This window comes from Theropithecus gelada, chromosome 1 (genome assembly GCF_003255815.1).
Source record: "Theropithecus gelada isolate Dixy chromosome 1, Tgel_1.0, whole genome shotgun sequence".
In the NCBI taxonomy this organism is placed as follows: Eukaryota; Metazoa; Chordata; class Mammalia; order Primates; family Cercopithecidae; genus Theropithecus; species Theropithecus gelada.
Window position 1 is genome coordinate 44698859 of NC_037668.1, and position 21548 is coordinate 44720406.

Here is a 21548-nt window from a genome sequence, read left to right on the forward strand (position 1 = left end):
TGTCAATAAATGCTATTAAACAAAATGACTGAGGTCCTGGTAAATTGGGGTTTGGGGTTTGGGTGATGGAAAACCATCCCTGAACACCTGTTTCTCTAAGTTCTGTATCCATGGGGTAAAATTAGACTTTGTCTTGGTGCCTTTAGGTGTAATGAATTTGCAGATCAATAATATTTGCAATAAGAAAGATTATTTCAAAAAGATCTTCAAAATCAAAAGTAACCAAAAAAATGTGTATGCCATTTTAACATTTCCTGTTTCCCTAATCAGGCTGGGGTTCCTGCAGGCAGGGACTGTGTGTCCCCCACATCTTCCATCAGACTGACAACTCCTCAGGCAAGGCTGTTTCTCTTCTGTCTCTCTCTTTCTTGCTCTTTGCTGCCCTCCCACCCCAGCCCTGTGGACACCAGAGTTCTGGTTTCTGTGCCCGCTTTTCCACTCTGTATAACAGCCCCCTGGAAGGAGAGGACCACATTACTGAGGAGGGGTGTCCTGTGATTCCAGAGGGAACGGCTCTTCTCATCACCCCGATGCCCGATATGAAGGGAACATGTCACCTGCAATTCACCACCTCTACCCCAAGCTTTGGCTGACAGACATCTCATGTTGAATAAGTCCAACAGAGAATGGCCAAGCTCCCTGCCCTGCTTTCCTTCCTGCAGCCTTCCCCATCTCTCTGATGACAACTCCATCCTTCTAGTTGCTCAGGTCCCAAATACTCCAGTGATCCTTGACCACTCTCTCTCTCACACCCACATCCAACTCATCAGCAAACCTCATCGGCTCTACCTTCAAGATACATTCAGGATCCAACCACTTCCCACCACCTTCCCTGTTACCCTGGGACCAAGTCACGCCTCGCTTGAATAATGGGAAGAACCTCAGTGCACCATCTAATGTCATACACACTTTACTCATTTAACTTCACCTATGGTCTGTCTCCCCCAGAATATAAATGTCATCAGAGTAGGAACCATGGTCTCTTTTGTTCATAGTTTTATCCTCACCACCTAAATGAGTGCTGAACGCATAAAAGACGATTAACAAACACTTGTCAAATTAACAAATGAAGTTCTGCAAAGAGCCTCAGAACAGGCTGAAGCTTGCTGTGCTGAGCTGAAAGAAGAGGGATTTTCAGAAATGAGTCCATGCTCCCAGGTCATTGCTCTGAGCTCTTTTTCAAGTTCCCTCCTCTCTGGCTCCCCAAGAATGCTTGCCTGGAGTGGCTTCTGCTGTCTGTGGAGTCTGGGCACAAGGGCCTTCCCTCACCTGGGCGGGGGAGGTGGTATTGTGTGGTGAGATGGGTGAACCTGCGTGGAAGTTCTAACTCTACCACTTACTAGCAGTGAGACCTGCGGCCACGATTCTCTTACCTGCCAAATGAGGATACAAGTCATAGTTGTTAGCATTTTAGTGTAGACCAAGTGCCAGGAGCTGTGCTAATCTTCTTACATATAACTCATGTCTTTCCCACATCAACACAGTGGGACAGGTACTACTGTTACAGCTGCCAACTTACACATGAGGCAGCTGAGTCACAGAGAGGTTAAAAGATTTGATAAGGATCATAGGTGGTTAGAGGCAGAGCCTGCACATAGTCAGTCCTCAGAAACACTGACATCATTGCAATAGGGGTTCAGGTACAAGGAGTCTTTGGAGGGGAGGACGGGGCTGCTGGGGAGCTCTGGAGGGTCTCCTGTTGGCAGCTGAGCCCTGCTCCACCCGGGGCCCCTAGCTGAAGCTCCCCTTCCCCATCTCCCAGAGAGGCCATGGGCACACTGACCTCCTGGATTGACAGCCCTGAATGAGGAGGGTGTGGAGCCAGGAGGTGGGGACCAGGCTCAGGCAAGCTAATCAGGTCGCAGGGTGAAATTAAAAGGGAGGAGGAGGCACCAACCCGTCAGAACTCACACTTCTTCCTGGCGAAGAAGTGCCCAGGACGGGAGCTGGGGAGCCAGAGCTGTTTTAGGAGGCTGGGAGCCAGGTGACAGGATGGCCCCAAAGAGAGCTGTGCAGCTGTCCCTGAAGATGCCTACCCATGCTGTGTGTGTGGTGGGAGTCTCGGCACACGTGGACGTTCACAGGTAAGAGCTGGGAGGCACTCACCTGGCTGCAGAGAGCTGATTTAGAATGGAGGTCAATGGGGTGGGTGCCTGATAGACAAGTCAGGCACATTGAAGAGGATGCTGGCAGGAGATAGCAGAGAAGGTGGAGTTGGCTATGAAGCCTGGGAGGAAGGAACTAGGGTCTGGTCAGGTCCTCCTTGGGGCCCCAGCTTCTGGGCACTGGGCTCAGGACATTGGCCTCAAGCCCCTGGATAAGAGTCCGGCCTTAGAATTCTAACTCTGAGCTCTGGGGTCAGGCTTTGGGATCTGGGCCCTGAATTCTGACACCTAGGTAGAACTTGTGTGGAACATCAGATGGTTCAAGACGGGGAAGAGAACTGGTCCCCCCGTCCCTCAACTTCTTGCCAAGCCCCCATCTCCCTGAGGCGAAGGGACGTGTGTGGCAGCTTGATCCTCGGAGGTCAGCCAGGGGTAACTAGATTGATTCCAATCAGGAGGGAGTGGTTAGGAAATATTCGGTGAATTAATATGAGGAGAATTAATCCCAAGATTAATTCTCTTGGGATTAATCTTGGAGCAAGAAGGCTGGGGATCATGTTTGCTGTGACATGATGGTGATGACAGTGATTATGGTGATGAACAGTGGTGATGGCGATGATGGCGGTGATGGTGGCAATGATGACATCTGAGGAGGCAGCAGTAACATTTGCTTCTCCTGTTGACCCAAATCTTTCCTGTGCTGGCTGTGCCCAGATGCGGACTTGGAGACTAATTTCCCTACCTGACCACTAAGGGAATTGGATTTGGTGATCTCTGGCGGCACTTCCAACTCTGACAGGCTGTCTATGGATTCCATCCCTGCTGGGCCAGGTGGGGTTGAACCCCTTGCAGATAGGGGGCTCGTGGTGGGAGTCTCCCTCAAAGAGGAGCTAGGGGCTGGGGGTCTATTACTGGGTGGGATCTGAGCTCTTATCTCCCTCTTGGGACTCAGCCCCTGTGCCTGCTGGTCTGGCTAAGGTATGCAGGACCCAGCTGCCCACCTGGCCTCCAGTGATCCTCTGCCCGAGAAGCCCTTCCTGCTTCTCTGTTGGCCAGTGGTCTGTGACCCTAGTGGCAGGGCTAGGGAGGAGAACCAGGAGCCATGGAAACCAAACCTTGACTCTAAGTTGTTGCTGGGAGTCCTGGTGTGGGGGGCTGGGTCTCTCGGGTCTAGGTGGCTAGCAGAGACCCCATTGTCTCCTGCCCTGTTAACATAGGCTTGCCAGATTTAGCAAATAAAAATACAGGATGCCTAGTTGAGTCTGAATTTCAGATAAATAACAAAAAGCTTTTTTAGTATATTGCATGGGAGATATTTCTACTAAAAAAATCTGCTGTTTAGCTGAAGCTGAAATCTTTTCTTTTTTGAGATGGAATCTCACTCTGTCACCTAGGCTGGAGTGCAATGGCGCAACCTCAGCTCACTGCAACCTCCACCTCCTGGGTTCAAGCAATTCCCTGCCTCAGCCTCCCAAGTAGCTGGGATTACAGGCACCCGCCATCACCCTGCTAATTTTTGTATTTTTAGTAGAGATGGGATTTCACCATGTTGGCCAGACTGGTCTCACACTCCTGACCTCAAGTGATCAACCCACTTCGGCCTCCCAAAGTGCTGGGATTACCGGCGTGAGCCACCGTGCCTGGCCCCTGAAGCTGAAATCTAACTAGGCATCCCACATTGTATCTGGGAATCTACTTTCACACCAAGAGTAAAAAGGGTCCCTTGCAGGCCTCCTTCTTCTTATTTCAGGCTTCTGCTCTCATCTGAGGGCATGACTGTTTCTAGAAGGTAATTTCAGAACCTCTGGCTCTACACGGTGCTGCTAAGGCCAGAAGCATTTCATGGGGAGCCAGGAGACCTGGTCTTAGCTCTGCCACTGACTTCCTGCCTGATGCGGGCCAAGTTATTAGTCCTCTGTGGGTTTCATTTCCTCATCTGAGCCCCCGTGAGATAGCCGAGTCCACTCTGCAATCCACTGTGGAGGTGAAGTACCCAGACTCTGGAGTCGAACACACTCCATTCTCAGGCTGGCTCCAGGCGTGGCTGTGTGACCCTGGGCAAGCTGCTGTACTTCTGAGCCTCAGTTTCCACGTCTGAAAATGAAGAAACAATAACGCCAGTTATAATGGGTTCAGGGGAAGATAAATGAGGCCATGCGTGTATAAGGCCCCTCGCGCCGTGGGTGCCCTGGCAGTGCTCACAGCTCTGGTAGCTCTGTGAGTTCCCTTTTCTCCAGCATCTGTTCTTTCCCTCACACCTGAGAGGGTGGGAGCAGACAAGGACATCTCAGACTGCATGTGCTGGGAGCATAGGGTGTCTGTAAAGCTCCTTAGCATCCTCAAACGCAGGCCCTGGCCCAGCGAAGGGGCAACAGGAAGTTGCCTGGGCTATTCAGAGCTGTTGTGCTCTGGTTGACTCTGGGGGGCAGAGGTTGCTCTGGGATCCTGAGTGAGCCCACGGGGCACCTCCACCCAAGAGCCCTTCAGGAACCTTCACCTGGGTGTTGGTGGTGACTGTGGAGTTTCTAGTTGGTCTTACTGGTGGGAGGGGGAAGCCACCAGAAGAGGAGGTATTGCCTGTCACCTGAGCCGCTGGGAGTCTGAGCCCTCCAGGAGATGGGTGTGTAGGGATGACGTCACAGGAAGTGATTCATTCCCCCAGGGGCTGTGTGAACTGGTTATTTGGAGAAACATTTGTGTTTAGGGTAATTGTGTGCCCCAGGGTGTCCCCGCCTAGGAAACCCTTAGGAATCCTCCACTCAGCATGTGCTGCAGGTCCAACCCCACACCCCAGTGGGCTAGCCCACCACCTTGTCCACCTCTGACCCCAGTGGGTTAGCTCACCACCCTGTCCACCCCCATCCCCCACCTCAGTAGGCTAGCTCACCACCCTGTCCACCCCCATCCCCCACCCCAGTGGGCTAGCTCACCACCCTGTCCACCACCGACCCCAGTGGGCTAGCTCTCCACCCTGTCCACCCCCCACCCCAGTGGGCTAGCTCTCCACCCTGATGCCCCACATTCCAGTGGGCTAGCTCACCACCCTGACCCCCACACCCCAGTGGGCTAGCTCACCACCCTGACTCCCTGGATCTGGCCAGACTGCCCTGGCTGTCCTTGTCCTTGCCTAAGGAGTTCAGGTGGCTCATGCCAATAAAGACAGGGGTGGGTAGTGTGAGGAATCTATCTGCGGTCCTGCAGGGCCCTCCTTGACTGCCCAGAGGCCAGAACCAGAGCCCCAGGCTGGAGGCCATAAGGAACTTTTATTCTTTGGGATGCCGAAGGCTGGCCTTGTAGGCGACAGGGACATTCTCCTGCACTTTCCCCCAAGCCTTCCCTACCCCTGCAAAAGCAGCAATGCAAGACTGACTCTGATCAGGGAGTAGTAGAATTGGAGGGGCACAGGGGGAAGGGACTCTGCAGGCCTCTCAGATGCATTTTCTGGAATTCCCTATATTTCAGAATATGAAAATGCCAAAACAGAGTTTGAAAACTTGTGGTACATGTAATGTGTACATCGAGTAAATTAATGCTTTTAACTTGCACAGAAGAACAATGAGGCATAATTGTACTCCTCAGGGGAAAATTATAGGATTGACTCCGACACTAATTTCCAGCGAGCGACAGGCTGCCGGCAGCTGGCTGGACACATTCTCTGCTCCATCCTGTCACTGTGTCACTATGGTAGGAAGGACACTCTTTACCAGAAGAAACATTAAAACTTCAAGTTTCAGGGTCCTTGGAGAATATGAAGCTGGGGTCCTCTGCAGCTTCCAAGGGACCCTGATGGGCCCAGGGGTTGTAGAACTGGACTCAGAATAGTGGAGGGTGGCATTCTTGAAACATAAAATATTGACATCAGGAAGGGCCTCAGAGGTCAGCCACCCCTTAATTCTGTGGAACTCCCTGCTCCCCTGGGTCCTAACTGCCACTTGCCATTTTGGGACTGGCTGGCAATCTCTTCCCCTCCCTCTGACCCCCCAGGCCCTCCCCTTTCTGCCTCCTTACCCCTTCCTGGCATTTCCTGGATCCTAGTCTTGGAATGTCTCCTCACTCTGAGCCTTCTCCTCTTCCCTTCTTAACTCCCATCCCTTTTACCCCCAGCTGGTCTTTGCACGCTGTGTGATCTTGGGCCAGTCACTTAGCATCTCTGAGCCTGTTTTCTTCCACGTCACTCCCAATAGGAGTGACATCCCTTATTGCTTGTACCTGCAAAGCTGGCACCTTTATTTTTTCCATTTTATTTTATTTTTATTTTTGAGATGGAGTCTCGCTCTGTTGCCCAGGCTGGAGTGCAGTGACATGATCTCGGCTCACTGCAACTTCCGCCTCCCAGGTTCAAGTGATTCTCCTGCACTCCTCAGCTCCCCAAGCAGCTGGGACTACAGTTATGCACCACCCCATGTTTTTAATGGAGACAAGGTTTTGCCATGTTGTCCAGGCTGGTCTCGAACTCCTGACCTCAGGTGATCTGCCCTCCTCGGCCTCCCAAAGTGTTGGGATTACAGGTGTGAGCCATCTCACCCGGCATCAGTTTTTATCTTTTTTTTTTTTTTTTTTTTTAAGACATGGTCTCGCTCTGTCACCCAGGCTAGAATGCAGTGGTATGACGATGGCTCACTGCAACCTCAAACTCCTGGGCTCAAGTGATCCTCTGCCTTAGCCTCCCAAGTAGCTGGGATTACAGGCCTGAGCCACTGTGCCCCCGCCTATTTTTTCCATTTTGCATTGAGGAATTCCACAATCCAAAGAACACGGACATGCTTTGGGGAGAGGAGAGGTGACTCACGACTTGGACTCTAAATTCAGGGCCCTATCTCTCAGGGACATTCTGGTCCCCAGACCCTGTTTACCTCTTCTGGGAAGACTAGTGAGTAAAAGTTGTCCCTCTTCTCCAGCCTCCATTCCTGGAGAAGGCTGGTTCAACCTGCGCCCTCAGCCTGGGCTCTCTGGGCGTGCCCCTCCCCAAGCAATGACAGGGCATAAGGCACCCACTAGTGTGATTTCTGTGAATGAGGGAGAAGACAGGACACAGCCACATCATGTGTAACTCCTGACTCCTGAGAAAATGCCTGAGCATGCTGAAGGGTCTGGGATATCAGCCATTGCCCTCCCTCAACCTCCATCAGCCCCAGCCAGCCCCCGGGAGAGGACCCAGGGGAAAGCTAAAGCCAGGGTTGCAAGCCGGGGGACTGGGGGTTGGAGCTGCCCCCTCCCACTGTCTGGTGCCCACACCTCACATCTCAAAGAACCTCCTGTGGTCTTTTCCCCAGGGCAGCCTGCTCCTGGGCGCCTGCGATGTGTTGGGCTCTGGCACTCGGTGATGATACGGCCCATGCCCACATGTGAGGAGCTTCCATCTTAGTCGGGGAGTTAAACAAATTTCAGGATGTGGGTTTCAACAATTGCACACCTGACCCATTTTCTCGGTCAGGTAGGAGAGTGAAGGGAGGTGCCAATGTCCTCTTAACCACAGGGCCCTGTGTCCTCTTTTGCCCAGGTCTGCCCACTCCTCCATGCCTTTCAGATGCCCTTTGTGGCAGTAATGATCATGAGGGCAGCCCTGGTTTTTGTTTGTTTGTTTGTTTGTTTTTGTTTTCGTTTTGAGATGGAGTCTTGCTCTGTCACCCAGGCTGGAGTGCAGTGGCATGATCTCAGCTCACTGCAACCTCCGCCTCCTGGGTTGAAGCGATTCCTCTGCCTCCACCATACCCAACTAATTTTTTTTTTTTTTTTTTGAGACAGAGTCTCGCTCTATCGCCCAGGCTGGAGTGCAGTGGCCGGATCTCAGCTCACTGCAAGCTCCGCCTCCCGGGTTCACGCCATTCTCCTGCCTCAGCCTCCCGAGTAGCTGGGACTACAGGCGCCCACCACCTCGCCCGGCTAGTTTTTTGTATTTTTAGTAGAGACGGGGTTTCACCGTGTTAGCCAGGATGGTCTCGATCTCCTGACCTCGTGATCCACCCGTCTCGGCCTCCCAAAGTGCTGGGATTACAGGCTTGAGCCACCGCGCCCGGCCACCCAACTAATTTTTTGTATTTTTAGTAGAGACAGGGTTTCACCATGTTGGCCAGGCTGGTCTTGAACTCCTGACCTCGTGATCTGCCCACCTCAGCCTCCCAAAGTGCTGGGATTACAGGTGTGAGCCACCGCACCCGGCCGGCAGCCCTGTTTTAAGTGCTCACTGCACTATCTCAATTAAACCTCACAACAAGCCTGTGAGATGGGGACTACTATAGTCCCCATTTGCAGACACATGGAGACACAGAGAGGTTGAGAGACTTTTCTGAAGCCACACAGCCCACAAATGCCAGAGCTGGGATTTGGACCCAGGTCCATCTGGTTCTAAATTCTGTGAGCCCAACCCTGTTACTGCCTAGGCTCTGGCACTCTTCTGTGTTGCTGGGTAAGTGAGGGGTGAAGTGAGGGCAGGGCAGCAGATGAGCTTTGTTATCAGATCCAGGCAGGGGCCAAGCACAGCTGTGCCCCATCACCCTCTGCGTGACCTCTCTGCATTTCAGCTCATTTTCTGTAAAATGGGGAGAAGAATAATCACTCTCCTATTAGCAAGCAGGGGCCATGGGGATGGAATCAGAGAATGGAGTAAAAACCCTCCGTAGACTCTGATGGACCTGCCCCTTGTGGACCCCACAAGGGCAAAGCCAAGGATGATTTGTCTCTGCTTTCCTGGTGCCCAGCGTGGAACCTGATGTACAGTAGGTACCCAGGAAGGTACGTTGAGGCAGAGTCACTGGCAGCACTAATGGGAGCCCTGTGTGCCCCAGGGGAGCTGCTGGCCTTTAGCGCTGGAGCTCACGGGGTGGCGGCCAGTACCCCGGGACTGTCAGTCTCCAGGCAGATCCCTGGCTCCAGGCAGAATCGCCCACGGAGCTGGTCACCCCAGGGGATTTGCTGGACCCTGCTGGCTGACCCTATGGCATTCCTTGTGGCTTCATACCAGGACACCTAGCGGCTGGTCCGTGTAGGGCTCTGGCAGGCAGGATCCTGGCCAGGTATGCAGGGGAGCCACAGGCTCAGCCAGCAGTGGCTGCTCTTCAGCCTTGTCATCCAATTCTGCCTGATTCTCCCTCTGCTGCCCCCACCACTCACCCAGCGCAGTGCCCCAGACGACCCCGAAGAGCACACTGGCCCCCACCCCCACCCACTCGGTTTCTGTCCCCAGGATCTGGCCATGTCCAAACTGCAGCGTAAGACAGTTGGCAGGGAAGCCCTTCTTTGCGACTGCTGTATTTCTCTTCTCCCTAGAGACCAGGTGGTACATTTCCGAGCTGTTGACATAAAGTTTGGCCTGTGGAGCCCCAGTGGGCCGAGGCTTCTGGGAAGCAAGTTGCAGCCATGCAAAAGGAAAAGCTTTCTAATGACCTGAGCTGTCAAAGCAGAGAGGGGTGGAGGTAGTGAGCTGTCTGTCTTGGGGAGTGGGCAGGGGGCTGGCTGGGATGACCTCCGAGGCCCGCCTCTGACCCAAGGCCTACCCTATGCAAGATGCTCCTTGGTCTGTTCTGTCATTTTAGGGCAGACAAGGACAAGAAGATCACAGGCACCACCCCCCTGGCCTTGCCCTTGTATGTGGATGCATGGTGGGGCCAGGGGGCTGTGGCTTTCCTGCTTCGGTGCTGCCACCCTCCCTAGGCCTCCCTGGCCTGCTGCCAAAGAGCCATGCAGAGGAGCTCACTTTGCACACTCTCAACACATTCCTGTTTCCTTCCGACATTCCCGATAGTATCCTCCTTCCAGTCCCCAACAGGGACATGCTCAGGGCACACACGCACTCATTTTAACACCAGCCAGGACAGCTCCCCACTTTGCCCTCTGTGTGACCTGAGAAAGTTACTTAATTTCTCTGAGATTTCTTCATCTGTGAAGTGGGGACAGTAATGCGGAGTCTTCATTAGGGAAAAGGAGCCAGGCCGGTAGGAGCAGGGAAAAGTGAAAAAAAAAAAAGAAAGCCAATCAGGTCCGAGCCTGCCTTTCTTCATGGTCCGGGACACACAGCCCTCCTGTGCAAATAACTCACAATCTTCCTGGGCCCAGCTCTCACCAGACCCCTGCAACTGAACTCCTCGCAGCCTTGGCATAATCAGTACTGCACAAAGCCCTTTTCGACAGCATAAACATCATCCTATAAAATCCCCCCCAGCAAGTCTCTGTTTCTTTGCAGTCGGCTTCTTTCTTGCACCCCAGAGAAAGGCTTCTTTCTTGAAGGCTGACCGTCGTGTCTCTGGCGATGTATTTTCCTACTTTCTGTAATCAATCTGCTTTCCTTTGCCTACAACTGTCCTGGTAAATTCTTTTACTCCTGCATTACCAGCCATCATTACCCTGTGACAAGTAACACCTACCTTGGTCGGGAAGCAGGAGTTGGAGTGAAGTCGAGATGAGATCATGGATAGCAAAAGCTAAGCAAGTGCCTGGCACATGGCAGGTGCTTGAAAATGCAGGCTCTTTGCCTGCCCCACTAGAACCCATGGAACACGCTGCCTTGTACCATAACCAGTGGGTGAACCCGCACCTTACCACAGGAGGCAGGCAGGGGTGGAGAGTAGCTGGTTTTACACTCCTCATCCCACCCTCCACGTCTCCTTTGGTGAGATTCTGTAAGAATTCACCCCATCCTGCTCATAGCCTCTCTATTGAACCTGATGCAACTGGCCCTGCTCTGGGCATGAGGTTGGCAGGCACTGCAGGGTGAGTAGGAGGACGCTGCTCTGGGCGGCACAGACAAGATGTGAAGTAGCCACCGGGAAGGTCTGAACCAGGGCCATGGGGGCACAGAGGAAGCAATAGGTTTCCGGCTGGAGTGAGTTGGGCTGTGTGGGGACTCTGAGAAGAGTAATTGTCACCATGGTGACAGCATCTAAGGCTGAGAAGTCACCATCTCAGGGAATCCCTCCAACGGCCTAGGAAGTAGCTCTTGGGATTATGTCCATTTTACAGCAGAGGAAAATCAAGGCAGTTGAGTGACCCAGTTTGAGGTCATGCTCCACACAGAACCCACACTTCACTCCGTGGAAGAGGTGGCATTGGAAGTGGGTCTTGAAGAATGCAAAAGATCCCCGCTCCCCACCCCCTGCCATGACCCTGCCCAGCGGAGATGGGGGAGCAGGTCTGGTGAGGGGCTGGTTCATCAGCATAACAGTGGAAACCATGATAAATATAACAGTGATTGCCGGGACACCTGACGGGGTGACTCCTGTAGTGGTAACGATTTTGGTTTTTTTTATTTGGAGGGGTGCTTTCAAATCCATGACCTCACCTTACTATGCCCTTGGGGACATGCCAGTACTGCACATCTGGGAGTTGGTTAGGTCTGGGGGCTACATCATGAGACCAAAGAGAAGCATCTTGGAGAGAATTATTAGATTCAGAGGAAGCTGGGAGCAGCTCGGGAAAGCTGGCACGGCACAGCCCACTGTGGGGTGGCCTGCGGCTCCCCACAAGCTCCCACTCCTGCCTGTCACACCTCCCAAGGGCAGCCCTTCATCCATGGCCAGTCACCTGATCTGGGCACCTGAGAGATCAGGAAAGGCAGTGTAAGCCCCGTCTCCCAGCCCCGGGGCAGGGGAGTGGTGGGATGCCAAGGGAATGAGAATCAAAGGCAGCGCAGGGCCTGCCCGGCATAACCTGCCTTGCTTGGGTGCCAGAGAGAGTAAGCTGTCCCGTCCTCCTGCCTCTTCCTGGTGGTCTTCAAGCCTCCTGCTGGGGTACCCGCTGCTCTTCTGTAGCTGAAGCTGACCTGGATGGGGATGATGGGAGCCAAGTCTTGACAGCAGTAGGGCTGGGACTAGAACAGGCCCCTCCTCATGCCTACAGGAGTGGCCCTGGGTCTCAGACCTGCATAGCAGGTGTCTCCTGCAGGAAGCCACCTTTCCCCCAAGGCCCAACCCCTCTAGGCACGGCCCACTCATCTGTCACTCACAGGGGAGTGAGACACTAAGACCAGGAGCCCAGCACCCCAGAGAGAGGTGAACAGAGGTGTGAGCTACTGAGCAAGTTTGGGGTGGGGAGGGAGCAGATCCAGACTACAGGAAGCTGGGCTGGGCTTGGAGGGTCTTGATAGCCCCAGAGGAATGGTGCCTGTCACTTCTTACCCCTTCTGTCATCATAATCATGATCATGATCATCATCATCATCAATTTTCTACCAAGACTCCAAATAGGAGACTGTGACTTGGAGATGTCAACTTTTGCCCAAAGCTAGGGATTGGCTCCACAGAGTCCTGCTTCCCTTGAAAGGGCTGTGTCTGGCACTGGTGGTCCCTGAGTGGGGTGGAGCAGGAGTCCCCCATGAGCTAGAAACCCTTCTGCTGCCAGCTGGGTGCCCTGGGCTTGTGGCTACTTGCTCTTGGAATTCATGAGCCAGGCCGACTGGATTCAATCATGGCTCAGCCACCTCCCAGCTGGGCAGTCCTGAGAAAGCCACTCCACTGTCCTGAGTCACTGTGTCTTTGTCCAGAACTCATTGATTGTGCCCCTGGTTCATACCAGGCACTAAGTTGGATGCAGAGATGACAGCAGCGATGCAGACAGCATAAAACAGAAAAAAAAAATTCTGCATTTTAGAGGGAGAGCGGTCAGGTGGCTGGGAGGTGGTGGCCAGTGCCACGGGCTGGAGTGAAGTTGGGGCTGGGGCACCAGGCTCATGGTGTCATTCATGTCACGCCATTTGCAACAGGCAAGAAGGGTACATCGGAAGGGCATCGTATGCTACCGTGAGGGAAGGAAGTGAGGGGCTGGGTGGACTGCAGGGATCAGTGACAGGAACATTCCTGGTAGAGAGAGCTGCAGCCCTGGCATGCTCGAGGAAGGGCAGGGAACCAAGTAAGAGGGCGTGGGGAGGGAAAGCAATGGGTCAGGAAGGCCTGGGAGTCCACACAGGCTCTGGCGACAGGCTCTGAGCAGGAGGGATGCGACGGGACTTCTATTTTAAAAGATCCCTCTGGCTGCTGTGCTAAAGCTGGACTGTCGGGGGAGAGAGGAAGCAGGGCACCGGCCTATGATAAAAATCCACGTGGAAGCAACTGGTGGCTTGGACAGGGTGTGAGCTGTGGCAGAGGTGACAGCAGTCAGGGTCTGCAGTTGCTGTGAAGGTGGTGCTCATGGGATTTGCTGAGGGGCTGGCTGTGTGAGTGAGGGAACAAGAGGACGTGAGGCCGAATCGGAAGGTGGAGACGCTATGGACAGACTTACGGTGGGCTGGGCAGGAGCAGGTTTGAAAGAAGTGGGGCATGGGGAAGCAGGTTTTTGGCTTTGGACATGTGAAATTTAAAATGCCTGGAAGGGCCAGGCACAGTGGTTAACGCCTATAATCCCAGGGCTTTGGGAGGCCAAGGCCAGCAGATCACTTAAGGTCGGGAGTTTGAGATCAGCCTGGCCAAAATGGCGAAATCCCGTCTCTACTAAAAATACAAAAATTAGCTGGGCATGGTAGTGAGCTCCTGTAATCCCAGCTACTTGGGAGGCTGAGGCAGGAGGATTGCTCGAACCCAGGAGGCAGAGGTTGCAGTGAGCTAAGATCGGGCCTTTGCACTCCAGCCTGAGTGACAGAGCAAGACTTTGTCTCAATAAATAAATAAAATAAAATGCCTGATAGACACCCAGGGAGAAACTCAGAGAAAGAAGAAGTCTGGGACTTCTAACCATATTGGTGTGGCAGGTGGAGAAAACCAAGGAAGTGGGTGTAGACAGAAGAAAGGAGGAGAGGTGAGGCGAGGGAGGGGAGGAGAGGAGGAGAGGGGAGGCTGAGCCCTAAGCCAGGTGTGCTGGGGCCAGCTACACTCTGAAGAGTACCAGTGTGGGGATTCTGCCGTTGCCAATGGTGCCTATTTCAATTACACATTTCGGAACTTGTTGGGGTGGGGCGGAATCACAGATGGGCTCAGGGGCTCCCTGGACCCACCGTGAGATGAACCTGAGCTGAATCTCCATGGATCACCTGGCTTCCATGAGCCCCTGCTCTGCCAGGTGGGCGGCAGTGATGTTTAGGGTCTCCTAGACCAGTTCAGGGCCAGTGTGCAGGAGAACTGGAAACGTACGATTACTTCCTTTTCCCCAGTGACAGTCACCCTGGTAAAAAGTTGTGCGTCCTCTTGGGGAAGGCAGGGAGAAAGATGAGCAGTGTAAGTTTTTGGCAATGTACCAGGGTCCCTCCTCAAGGAGATCTGATTGTTTATCTTTTAGGAAGGTTATGAGCCCCTTGTTAAACACAGACACTATTTAAAATTAAATTGTACACACAATTAAACAAATTATATTAAAAACAAAGGCAGTAATACTGAAACTCATCACTGCTTAATTATTTTACTGCATTCTACCGTCGTCTGTATATAGTGGAAATAGTGATGTCACGAGGTGCTATTATGCATCTCTTTGGAACTCTGAGTCCAATGATGTTGGGCTGGTAACTTGAAACTGGCCAGAGTGGGAGTATTTACACCACAGACATTGGTCGAGGCTACAAATCAGGGCTTCATTCGTGGTTTTATTGAATGTCTAGAGTTCAGGAAGTGATGGAGACAGGTTAACAATGCCAACTAAATTTAAAAGTGTATTGCATCTATAGCCATGACATTGTGGTTAGTACCAAAAATTGATGAAATATTACTCCAAGATTATCTGATTCAGCAAAGAAGTTGCTCACATCCTAGATGAATGAATGAAGGGTGGCATGCATCTTCATTGTTTCCCTTTCATCTTGTTCGTGAATGTAAGCAAAAATATCAACCAACGTTTACGTCACATATCAGATTTAGTGACAATAAACTTATGGAGGAAAGAATAAACAGACTGAGATGCAATTGCATTGGCCAAATCATGGTCAAATTGTAACCACAGGTTGACTACGGTTGCAAGAGAGGGCATCTGGAAGAATCAATGGACTACATAGAATTTACAATACATTTTATAATAAAGAATAATATGTATTATGTTATTATTTTTACATTTTGTGCTACACACTATTTATATCAGTAAAATTTATAATAAATTTATATATACATATGTGTGCATAAGAACCCCCCACTCCAGAGAGCTGGTTGTTAAACATTTGCCAGCACACCACTGCCTGGAGTTGGGGGTAAGGGGGGTAACACAGCAAAGGCGTCAGACGAAAGGCCAGGGAGTCAGAGGAGAGCAAGCAGAGCCCGTGTCCCAGCTGCCAAGTGGGAAAATGTTTCAAACACAGGTGATCATCTGGGCCAAGTGCCTCTGATAAGTCAACGAAGGGAAGAAGAGAAAAGACCCATTGGGTTTGGCAATAGTGGGGTTTCCTTGGTGTGGTGGGGAGGAAAGTCTGATTAGCGGCAGGTTGCAGAGGCAAAGAGAAGAAATAATTGGAGGTATCAAGGGAGCAGAAGAAATGAGGGGGTCAAAGGAGAATGAGTTTGGGGATGGGTGATATTCATCATGTCTGTGTGCTGGCTGCAAGGCGGGGGAGAAGGGGCAAGGCCAGTGATGCCCTTGAGTAGGGGATGTGCCCCCGGGAGGGCTGGTCTTGGGCAAGAGCCCAGGCAGCTCACTCCTTGTCCCAGGAGGGAGATGAGGTGGTGGGAGGAGGGAGGTTGAAGGCTCTGAGTGATGAGGGAGAGGAGCGGGGAGGCTTCCGGAGATAGGAGAAGATAGGACATAGTCCTCTAGGACACTGAAAAAGAAAAGAGCCTGGAGCAATGCTGTAGGAGCACCAGGCATGTCATGTATCCCTTGAGGTCAGCAGTCATGAATCCAAGTGAACCGTGGTCAGCTGCGTGGTGCAGGTGCAGAGAGCGTGGAGAGTTGGATCTGATTGTATAGCTGGAGCTCTGCCAGGCAACTCAAGAGAGGGAAGGATGAGCAAAAGATAAGGGAGTGGTGCAAGGGGGTGGCTGCAGTGGGGGCCTATGGGATCTATGGGACTATGCTGGGGAAGGGAAGGGGGAACATGAGGGGTGAGGGATAGCAGTGGGAAGTGGGTAGAGAGGATTCAACCTTCAAAGGTCGAGCGTCCCATTGGGCTGAAGGCTTGGTGGCATTTGGTGTGTTAGGAGTGAGCTGGAATATTGGGAAGCGGTGCCCGAGTGGGTTCCTCACAGGGGAGCTTGTAGTGGGTGCAGTTTTTCGGTAATGACATTCTATAGTGCCTGCCCCAGGAAGGAGGGGATGAGGACAGGTGGAGGTCATGAGCATTGGAAGAGAGGTCAAGGAGCTGAGGGACCAGGGTGCAACACACCATCTACATCGCCATTGAAGTATAAACTGGTGACGGCAGCAGGCTGAGGAACATGGCAGGAGCTGGCACTCTCCAGATGAGGACAGAGCGACGGTGTGCAGGGGTGTCCCTGTAGATGGGCGGGGTAGTCTGGAAATGTCAATGCAAAGCTGGGGGTTTGCGGAGTAAAGATGATGATCTGGAAGGGACATTGAGGAGCATGAAGGACCCTTGCCCACCTCCAGGCCCAGGGGCTGGAGGGAGTAAGGGGGAAGTAGTCACCATAGAGATGGCTGCAGGGGAGGCCATGCCTGCTGTTGGGGGCAGGTTTCCTTTAGAGTACAAGGTCAAGAAAACTGTCCGAGGCAGGACTGAGGATATCATGCAGATGACAGTGGCTGGGATTGAAAGGGAGTTGGGGAGGATGAGGAATGGAGTCAGACGAGAGGATGAGAGTCCAGGAGACTTGGGGTTTCCATGGTAACTGATGTAAATGATGAGGAAGAGCAGGTAAGATGGGAAGGCCCCCAAAAGTGCTGTGGAATGTGGTGATCACAAGGCCAGGAGTGGGGGATGGGGGTGGTGGATCTTGCCAGCAGTCTGCGGGGGCTCTGAGGCCCCTGCACACTCCTGCCTTATCTGTAAAATGGGAATTATAATCTTTTTGCTTTGGGGGGTTAAGATGAGCATTAGGGAGCACTGAGTAGGACTTGTGATAAGGACTGTTGTCACCACAGTCAATGGAGATAGTTTTTTGATGGGGCCAAGTGATCATGGCAGAGGTTGCGGAGGGGGTCTGGTTTCTCTAGAGGGCTGAATATTTGGGTGGTTTTTTAGGGGTCCAGGAAAGGATGAAGGTGGGAGAATATGCAGAAGGACCCCTTTTGCAGAGTGGCAGAAAGTGAGAATCCATCCATTCACTAACAAGTGTTTATTGAGCACCTACTATGGTCCAGACACTGTTATAGGTGTTGGGGATGCAGCTGTGAGCAAAACAGACAAAATTCCTCCAGCAGCATCTTTGTAGTCAGGTGGATGTCTGTAAGTGGACTTGACCTTGGGTGGTGTCCTGGTGGCTGATGACTCTGCTGTGGGGGATGATGTTGGAGAGCCCTGACATACAAAGGAAGAACAAGCACCAATGTGTAGTTCTCTGATTCAACTTCCCCTCTGGAGTGTGGGCGCCACGGGCCCAGGAGCCTCCTGGAACTCTGGGGATTAGTGCAGTGCCTGGCACAGAGAGGCCACAGTTCACGCTTATGCAGGGGATGAAAAATGAGATGCCACCCACAGAGGCTCTGTTGGTTTTGCTCTGGGTGCCCTGTAGCCTGAATTTGCAGTGCATCCCCCTCTGATGCTGCGGGCCAGGAAGGCTGGTCCCAATCAGCTGTGACTGGGAGTAGCTGGTGGTGTGAGGAGTAGGTGCCCCAGAGGATGAGTGCCCCAGGCTGGGGCCAAGGCAGATGGGAAGCTTCTCAACACCCATTTCTTGATCCCAGAGCTCTGGTGTATCAGGTGAATGCGGTGTATTGGGTGATGGAAAGAAGCTGCACTGGGTACTGGCATTAGTCAAGTTCTAGATCTCCACTCAAGTACAGATGGGCTTGAATCCCCCTGCAGAGCGGCAGAAAGTGAGAATCCATCCATTCATTCACACATGTTTATTGAGCACCTACCATGTGCCAGACACTGTTATAGGTGCTGGGGATGCAGCTGTGAACAAAACAGATAAAATTCCTGCCCTTGTGGAGCTGACCTGCCAACCAGAAAGATGGACAGTTGACTGGCATTGAGGTGGGAGAATCACTTGAACCCAGGAGGCGGAGGTTGCAGTGAGCAGAGATCGCGCCACTACACTCCAACCTGGACGACAGAGCGAGACTCTGTCTCAAAAAAAAAAAAAGAATCAGAGCAGGGGAAGGGAGATGGGGGATCAGTGAGGGGGAAAGATGGGCAAGGTGCAGCATTAAATGGAGTGATGGGGGAGCGGGGGCTTGCTGAGAAGATGACATTTAGGCAGAGCCCTGAAGTGGGTGAGGGAGGGAGCCTTGTGGACATCTCGGGGAGGAGCAGTCGATGCAGCAGAAGCAACCAGTACCAGGACAACCTGGCATCTTCATGGCTCAACAGGAAGGCCAGCGTGGCTGGAGCTAAGTGAGCGAGGGGAAGTATAGTAGGGAGGAGGCAGTCAGCAACGTGGTAGGGGCACATCAGAAGGGCCTCTTATGCTACTCAGGAGGATTCTGCCTTTTACTGAGTTTGATGGAAACCACTGCTTTTGAGCAAAGGAACAACACGCTCTGCTGTGCGCAGAACAGACTGGAGGGGCCCGGGTGGGACCACAGACCCAGGAGAGCCGCTCAGTGATCCAGGCGATGGGTGATGTGGCTTGGGCCGCAGCGATGTCGGTGGAGGTGGTGAGAGGTGGTTGGTTAGTGGATTTCCTGTTGAGCTGGAGAGTTTGGAAGTGTCAGATCTGGAAGGGACTTGGGTGTGGGCTGGGGGTGTCCAAGGGTCTGCCATCTATGCCCTGGTGTCCTGAAGCCCAGCCCAGGTTGGTCTCCTGGCCAGTGGCACTGCCCTGTGCCTCCCCGGCCTGGCTGTTGAGGGGTGCCGTTTGAACAGCCAGGCAGCCCCAGGCCCCCACCCCACTGTGGCCACTTCTCTGAGCACTGGGTCTCTTCCCATTCCCTTCTCTGCCAGTGATGTGCCCAAGGGTGCCAACAGCTTCAGGGTCTCTGGAAGCTCCGGGGTGGAGATCTTCATGGTCTACAACCGCACACACGTGACAGAGCCCATAGGCAAGGCCCGTTGGCCACTGGACACTGATGCAGACATGGTCGTATCTGTGGGCACAGCCAGTAAGGAATTAAGGGACTTCAAGGTAAGAGGCCACTTTCTCACAGAAAAGGGTTGGATCTCCCCACCCCCATCCAAGGTAAGAGCCCCACCATGGCAATTCCCATTCCAAACTCCCCACTTAACCAAACCTCACAAAGCTGATCATGGTACACACACAAAACGTATCCTGACACAACGCCACAGATCCCCAAACACGCAAACCTCCACCACCGCTCCAGTATCACACATGTACACGTGAGTACTCCCACAAAACACAAGCTCTCCTAGTCACCCCCTCAGATTCATGGCCAACTTCACATTAATCCCTGTATTCAGCCCACACACAGCCCCAGCAAGAAGCCCCAGTAGTCTCGTGTGGGCAGGACCACAGAGCAACAACCCGTGCAGGTGCACACACACACGTCCACACCTTCGTGTGCACAGATCTCCCACGCCTAAGCCAACCTTCTCTCTCATCGCCTGCCCGAAGCTCAGATGATTCCCTCCTCACTCGCCCCAGCCCTGGCCACCCATGGCACACAGTGACCCACCAAATCCTAGACATGACCTTTTCTCCCCGACAGGGAAAGCGCAGGGATGAGGCAGCTGTTGAGAGAGGGGCTCAGGAGCCCACCGTGGGCTCAGACCCCACTTCCTCTGCTTGCTAGCTGAGGAACTGCTGGGACTGCAGGCAGGACCTGGACAGTCTCCTGTTGATTGAGGCCATCCTAGGGGCTCACTGTGATGATGGAGTGGAGGTTCTCATTCCTATTTTATAGAGGAAGTACCTGAGGCTTAGAGGAGCTGAGAGACTTGCCTAGGTCGATGGAGCCGGCTGTTCCTCCCTCATCTGCCAGCTGCTCCTGCTGGGCGCTGCCCTGCCTTTCCCATCCCTCCACCCTGCCCCCACCCTCCTTGCTCCTCGCACCTGCTCTGGGAGTCAGGGTGGGCTCCACAGCTGCTTGCTGGAGAGGTAGCTCTGAATCCCAGCCGGGAGCCCTTGAGTCTTGGGACTTCAGAGACTGGGAGGGTCTCCATGCCTCCTGTGCCTCTAAGTAGGGCTGTCAGGGTGTGTCCCCCATCTCCTCTGCCCCCGCCATCTCTGAAGGTGGTGGCCGTGCAGGCTTAGGGCTGTGTTCCACAGGTGAGGGTCTCCTACTATGGGGAGCAGGAAGACCAAGCCCTGGGCCACAGCATGCTGTACCTCACTGGCGTCGGTAAGTAGTAGCTCCCTGGCAGACCATCTATCTTCGCCACTCCAGGTTGCCTGTTTGAGGGTCTTAGTGAATTCTTTGGAGTGGAAGACCCATGGCCAGCTTCCTCCATGACTGAGGGGCTTGGATTCCTCAGGGACCTTCTGTCCACTCTGGAACCACAGGGATTGAGACCCAGCAGTCCTTAGGACTACAGGGATCTAGAAACTTCACTGCCCAGTGAACAACGGCTAGACCCACAATAAGCCTCCTTCATCCAGAGTCCCACGTATACCCTCATTAGACCTCCAAGACCCAGCACGGAACGTGCCCCCTTCAGCCAGGGCCCAGGGCGATGGAACGGCAGAACCCAGCCCCTGCAACCTCAGGCCATGTCCCCAGTTGCCGGAGTTTGGGGTCACCAGCATATGATCTAGAACCCCAAAGCCAGCAAGAGCTAGCAGGTGGACATGCACAGGCAAGCAAGTCATTCAAGAGCCAAAGGCTTGGGTCCCTCCAACTCCCAGAACCACAGGGCAAGCCACAAGGGCCTCCCAAGTGTGGGGTCTGACCCCCAGGCAGGGCATCCTGGTCCTCACGGGTTTGTGGCAGGGTCAGAGTTTGCCCAGCCTGGACTTTAGGGGTGTGAAGATGGGGCTGGATGAGCCCTGGCAGCCCCTCTCCATCTCTTTGCAGATATTTCCCTTGAGGTCGACACAGGCCGCACAGGCAAGGTGAAGAGAAGCCAGGGGGACAAGGTGAGACCCTCCCGGGCACTCCAAGACTGCAGGGTTGAAAGGCAAACTTGGGGTGGTCCCGGGTGGACTGTGCCCTCCCTACGGAAGAATGATGGATTTCCAGGGTCTGTAGTATCCAATCATGTAGGAAACCCATTTGGGACAGCCAAGTTGGCATGAATGGATATTAACCTACACCCTGTAGCCAACATGCTGTGATTGCTGGAATATAGCTTACCCTCTCTGGGTCTCTGTTGTGCCACTTTGAAATTGGGATTGGTTCTTTTGCTTGCTGCCTTTTTTAGTTTGAGGGCGATATTTGGACCCCTACACATGTGGGAGTGCTTCCTAAAAGGTTGTTGAGTGACCGAAGGCAAGGAGAAGACAAGCCTTCGGGTAGAGGAGGCTATGGTGGCCAGCCCCAGGTAAAGCCTGAAGAGTAAGGAGGACAGAGTGGGCTCAGGGCCTCCCCC

General features: G+C 53.2%; 1 protein-coding gene across 1 annotated transcript in view; it reads left to right on the forward strand.

Moving 5' to 3' along the window:
* The first annotated feature begins 1579 nt into the window (after positions 1 to 1579).
* PADI1 (peptidyl arginine deiminase 1) overlaps positions 1580 to 21548 on the forward strand; it is a 40357-nt gene continuing 20388 nt past the window's right edge. Inside the window, exons 1-4 of the mRNA XM_025370869.1 lie at positions 1580 to 2084; positions 19008 to 19188; positions 20290 to 20362; positions 21035 to 21096. Coding sequence (XP_025226654.1) covers positions 1993 to 2084; positions 19008 to 19188; positions 20290 to 20362; positions 21035 to 21096 — 408 coding nt within the window. The 5' untranslated portion in view covers positions 1580 to 1992. The remainder of the gene's footprint in view (positions 2085 to 19007; positions 19189 to 20289; positions 20363 to 21034; positions 21097 to 21548) is intronic.